General features: G+C 38.8%; 1 protein-coding gene across 1 annotated transcript; it reads left to right on the top strand.

The window, feature by feature from the left end:
- The first annotated feature begins 1,399 nt into the window (after positions 1-1,399).
- Positions 1,400-2,211, top strand: LOC117238597. The gene is made up of 2 exons (XM_033503623.1): positions 1,400-1,781; positions 1,872-2,211. Exons 1-2 carry the CDS (start codon positions 1,496-1,498, stop codon positions 2,024-2,026), a joined length of 441 nt encoding a protein of 146 aa, XP_033359514.1. The 5' UTR covers positions 1,400-1,495; the 3' UTR covers positions 2,027-2,211.
- The last annotated feature ends 3,664 nt before the right edge of the window (positions 2,212-5,875 follow it).

Below are 5,875 nucleotides of genomic sequence, written 5' to 3' on the forward strand. Positions count from 1 at the left end.
ATACGTATACGACGTTGAATAAATCAACGAATGTTCGCGTATAGAAACTTCTAAAAAATATTCGCTGTCGAAAAATAGAAAAATGCCTACTCGTGCAAAGATCAGCGGGAAACGAAACGTTTTTCGACTCGTAACCAAGCGTTATAGTCACAGGAATGTAACGAAACGGCGCGCAAACAATCGACGCGAAACCATCGTGACGCAAAATCATTTCGCGACAGGGAGCGCGGGTCCGACCGTAGCGAAAAAACAGCATCCAGCCCGCTGTCGTTTCACCCAATGGGGGTTGTATCGATATATCGAGGCAGCGTCGCTGAAACCTGCTGGTGGCAGAGAGCCAACGATAAGGCCCGCCATCTATAGACCGTAAGAGCCTCCTTTTGTATTAACGACGCTGTCCCGACTGTAATTGAGAGCCTCTGTACTCCGGCCCAACGTCGCCAGGTTATTAAATCCCGGGATATAAATCAGTTAATATTTTCCACGCGCCGCTAGCTCGCACTCTTTTCTTCGCCAGAGAAATGGATTTTCCGCTAAACTTAAATTGCTTAGCGATCGCCGGATGTGAAAGTTTTTTCGAGTCCGTCGATAAAGAGCTTCCGCGTACAACCGACCCGATCAACGTACCATCGACAGGCGACAACTGCCAACGATTTACGACGGTTACGATGGTATTACCTTTTCTCCACGATACTTTTCTTTTTCTTTCCCTTCTTCCGCCGTATTTGAGTTAATCACGATGGTTGGTCGCTTTACGTCATCGTGTACGAGGGACACGCCGAATAAAGTTTGTGGAAAATCATTACTCCACGGATCCTTTTCATCGCGTGTTCCAAGATAGCCGTTGGTGGAATTTTCGACCTCGTTTAAGACCCTTCAACGAACTGAAATCTGCTCGCCAACTTTACTCAGAATTCAATGCTTTTCAATTACAAAGATTTTCCGGTTAACCGTTCCTTAATTAAACATGTAACTATACCGAAACGTTTAAATTACCTTTTGAACCTGGTATACAGGTCAAAACTACTCCAGTTTACTCTGCTTTTTTCAGATCGCCCCTTTCAATTTCGCTGCGCGGAACGTCGGGAAAGGAACTCGAATACGAACGACTATTTCTTTTCTTGCCCCTCGATATCCGCACTACGCACGCGTTCGTTAGGCGTTCGCGACCGTTGTCACGTATGTCTTCTTCCAAATATTCGACGGAAGGATGTAGGAAGCATGTCGGCCTTACACTTTCATGATATGGCGCTTTGTATCGCGAAGCCATCGACAAGAGTTCCGTCGGCGAGTGCCGCCACGAATATATGGGCGGTGTAAAGCAGACCAGTAAACAGCTACATACCGTTTTATACGAAAGTCCCAAAAATGGAGGCGAAAATTACTTTTTTGCGGATTGGAAATATCAACAATAAATTCTTACTTATTATACAACGCAAACCAGAAGAAAAAGAATAAAAACAAAATAACGCATTTGCAATTCGTACGTCGCTTGATGGGTCAATTAATTGGGCATTTTCGTGACGCCGACCTCAAGAATACTTCATCATCTTCTGGAACAGCAGAAAGACTAAACGGCCTTTTACATGTCATTCGGCGAGATGACACAGAAGGAAGTAAAGATCGTGTGGTATGTTGTACACGGAAAATCAAAGGTAGAAGAAGAGAATCGATGTACTATTATGCCACTCGTTTGGTTAAACCGGCCCTGCATACACGCAATTGCTTCGAAAAATACCACACCGTGCAAGTATATGAAAGGAGTCATAAACGTAGCAAAAGTAAGTATCTTTTCCTGGATTTTGACAGAAAAATTCTGTTATATTCAAACAAAGTCCTAGTTTTTATTACGCAAATGTTTTTTCGCATAGAATTAACACCAATGAATAAACGGATAACAGAAGAATTAAACGAAGTGGAACTAGTACAGTGCATAAAAGTACTATTGAAACCAAGCGAAAACATGAAAAGATCGAATTCCGTACCCGGATTACCTATAGAAATCATGTCTATAGAAATCATCTAAAGCACAAAAGATAAAAACAAGAAAAAGGATAGTAACACGGGGAACCAATCATCCTACAAAGAATTAGTACATTAAAATAAAAGATCAAACGCAACGGTGAAAAATTACTAGCGTTGCTGGAAAAGAAAAAGAAGAGCAGAATAACAGAGGAACAACGAGAGTGAATACGAAATTAGAAAAGCTTTCCACAACTTCATAAGAAACTACTGGAAATGTAGAATGGAAAACATATCCAAATAAAAACCCAAAGAACTTTCACCATCGATTAACTGCGTCTTCCGCCCAAAAAACCACAACATAAGTGATATACTCTGACACAACCAGAACGGATACAAATAGGAACTCATGAAAGCCGACATGTACCGTCACACAATTCGACGAAGACAATAAGATAATCATTATCGAAAACCATGAGATACTAAACATACTAACATAGAGAAATAACATTTATTGTCTGGATGGTTATAAAGTATAAGGAGAAAGCTTAGGATATTGGCAAAGACGACTGAATTCCAACTGAAATATTCAGCATATACCGAATGGGAAAAACGGTCAGAGTCTACTTGGGGGTACGTGACTGCTGGGCCGCATGGGCACGCTCCGCGTTACATAGACGAAACCTTGAGTATCTCCAAATAAAGGGCCTAAAAAGGCTAATTTGGGAAGTCATAAACTAATCGTCTATACTAAGAGCACGCATTGAAACAGTCCACACACAAAATAGCCACATAAGAATATATCAAGTAACCAGCATAATCGCACAAACAACGAACAAACTGACGCAACGCATACTAAGTTGACAATCCAGATTTAATTCTATCTGACATTTCCACAAATTAAAATAAGTTAGATCTAACCTTCAAAAATGAACAATAAAAAAAATTATCGAATTTGGTAACATTGATTTAAAAGAACCTACCTACTATATTTACGCACCTTTCACACATCTACTCCTGCAGCATAATATTTAACAATTGCTTAAATGCCAACTATTTCTCCATTCTGGAAAACAAGAAAGGCAGTAGCATTAAAAAAAGAAGGAAAAGCAACAGTGATTCTGTCAGCTATACCGATGAATTAGACTCTTACTCAACATTTATAAAGTATCCGAATCTATGATAAATAACACTATATACATTGAAAATAACCTAATTCCGGGCACCCAATTTGGCTTCAAATTTAAACATTCAACGATACATGCAATTACAAAATTCATCATATATCTCTTGGGCAAGAGACGAGAGTGATTGCGTCGAAGCGGTGTTCATAGATTTAGAGAGGGCATTCAACACATTCTGGCTGGATTTCTTTCCTTAAGCTCGAAAAAGAGAGCTTCCACACCACGTAATAAAAATAATTTGGAAATCACAAATTAATATAAGCGAATTCAAAACAATTCTGTTCGGGCCGTACATTTCCAAAATATCAGATGCAAAAAGCAATTCCGCCTACACGATATCTACGATACAATAGCAACATATCCATCCCTCACAAAAAAGTCGTTTGCTATTTAGATATACATTCGGATTTCAAATCGAACAAACACACGAATCTACTGCAAACAACTAAATAATAAAGTAAAAATATTCTGCTGCAAACTTCTAATAAAGCTGATCCAGATGTACGGTTGCCCGATTTGATTTAAACAGAAAAGCCAAATTGGTTCAAATGTAAGTGTCTGAGATCATCCTCAATACATATTTAACCATTATATACCATTTATAGGTTATAGATATTTTTAGTACAGTAATATCGAATAACAAAACTAGTTACTTCAGCAAACGCTCATACCACATTGAGTACACTCGTTCTCGCATTCTTCTCCTGAAGAAAGGAAAAACAATATTGTAGAAAAGTGTCACTTTTGTAGCGACTTAAATTCAATCATTAACTGAAATGTTAAAAATGTAAATCCGACACAAAATATTGTATGGCTACGTCATACCGTCGCGTAACGGTACTTTTGCCAAAACCACATTCCAACTGAAATTCTTTCTTTATTAAGAATATATACGTGTAATATGTATTTTCTCGGGCAATAAATGTTATATATATGTCGGGTTCACATTATGACTAGGGTTAGGGGCGTGAAACGAATCTTCATTTGGATTAGACATTATTGTTATGCAATATTTACTACTGCAAATAGGATTATTACAGCATTTGACAAGTAACCGTGGTAATTAGATACTCGAGAAGCCAATGACAATGATCCTAGGTTCAATAACGAATCCGCGGTCAGCGGGATAACAAAATGCCCTTTTTTTTCAAAGTCCAAGTTCTACTCAACTTGCTTGTCTACGCTACAAGTATTACTAAAATAACTATTTGTTAAAAAGTAGAATATTCACCGAGCGTAAAGACGCTATGTAACTCGCTGATGTGACCTCACGAGAGAATAACTTTCCGTCGTGATGATGCTGCAGAGGAAAACTATGATGGGGTGTGTCGCAGAACATGAGATCATCGGATTCGCGGAGAGATGCCTTCGTCCGGAAAGTGAGGGAAAGTGACGTTGAGAGAAAGTTGCTAGCAGGAAACGTCGTTCGTGAGAAACATAGATTTCCCCTATCTTTTCGTAGTTGGGACAAAAACTGTTTGTCTGTTTGAAGGACCTTAGTTAACTATATCTTGAGATTTATAACGGGTCCTCAGGCTAGCTGAACATGTACTGTGGAGATGAAGAGGATCTGCATGTCGTGATCCACGAACAGCAACGGTTGGAATGTTTACTGTCGAGTGCCACTACAACTATTTTTTTTTTGTTGAGGTTATTTGATGTATAAACAGAGAAAGTCGTGGATAAATTGTAAGGTAGATAATATATTTTCATACAGAAGTGTAATTATAAGTAAGAATACAATTTGAACTGGTCCAAATCCGCACGCTAGCAGTGTTACCCTATAACTGAAAACTCCGAAGCCAACGTCGCCTGTCTACTGTTTAAGGTCTGCCTTCGTCGCTGTCTTTTGTCTATACGCTCTCGATGGTTTCAGTACTTGAGAAAACTAAAAAGACCAGATGTAGAGTTTTCCTGGAAGTAATGACCACTTCAACACTTTTTGACGAGAGCTACACGATTACTCCATACCTTTGTTAGACAAAACGTTGATTCCTTGACCGCGGCTACGTTCGGCGACTGGTTGTCGCCTCGAGCCGAAGCTCATTGTCACATATCTCGAGAAAATACAATCGGATTGAATGACGATAATTGCTTAATTACGGCTATGGTAGAATCTAGGTTACAGTGTTAAGGGATCTTCCCAAAGTTCCAAAGGGAAGGTTCCGGTGTCCTTTCATCTCCGACATATAGAAATATAAATAACACTCGTTCTCGTCCATTTACGGAAGTCAAGCAGCGCTATGGATAGTACTTAGATAGATTACACCAAATAATAGTCATAATTTAGAACATGTTACGTAACAAACAATTTTACGTAACAGCCAGAACAGTTTAAACAAAGTATCTAAAATCAAAGACGACCCATAACAAGAAGCCGTGAACTCCCCCATTTTATTTAATTTATAGCGATGTAAATTGTAGCGCAAATAGCGATAAAAATAAAGAAGCGATAATATTCGCGAATGACCTACTAATATGCGCGAGAGACAATAAAGCTTTAAAATCCGAAAGCCATCTACAACAAATATTCGACAAAATGCATGGCTATTTATGGACAGTAGAAATTAATATAAGCAAGTGAAAGACAATTTTATTCTAGCTGTACACCTCTGAAATATTAGGGACAAAATACGATGTACGCAGATATGTCAAGAAATTTCTCTTATACGACAGCAACAATAACAACCAGCCAATGTTTCGCGCAATGGAAACACGAATTGAAGACT

Source organism: Bombus vosnesenskii, unplaced genomic scaffold (genome assembly GCF_011952255.1).
Source record: "Bombus vosnesenskii isolate JDL3184/JDL3185 unplaced genomic scaffold, Bvos_JDL3184-5_v1.1 scf7180000013555, whole genome shotgun sequence".
Taxonomy (NCBI): domain Eukaryota; kingdom Metazoa; phylum Arthropoda; class Insecta; order Hymenoptera; family Apidae; genus Bombus; species Bombus vosnesenskii.

Coding starts and splice junctions, on each gene's coding strand:
- LOC117238597 (XM_033503623.1), top strand. CDS start 1,496: ATGGGTCAATTAATTGGGCATTTTCGTGACGCCGACCTCAAGAATACT. Junction 1,782..1,871: donor GAGTCATAAACGTAGCAAAA/GTAAGTATCTTT, acceptor TTTTTCGCATAG/AATTAACACCAATGAATAAA.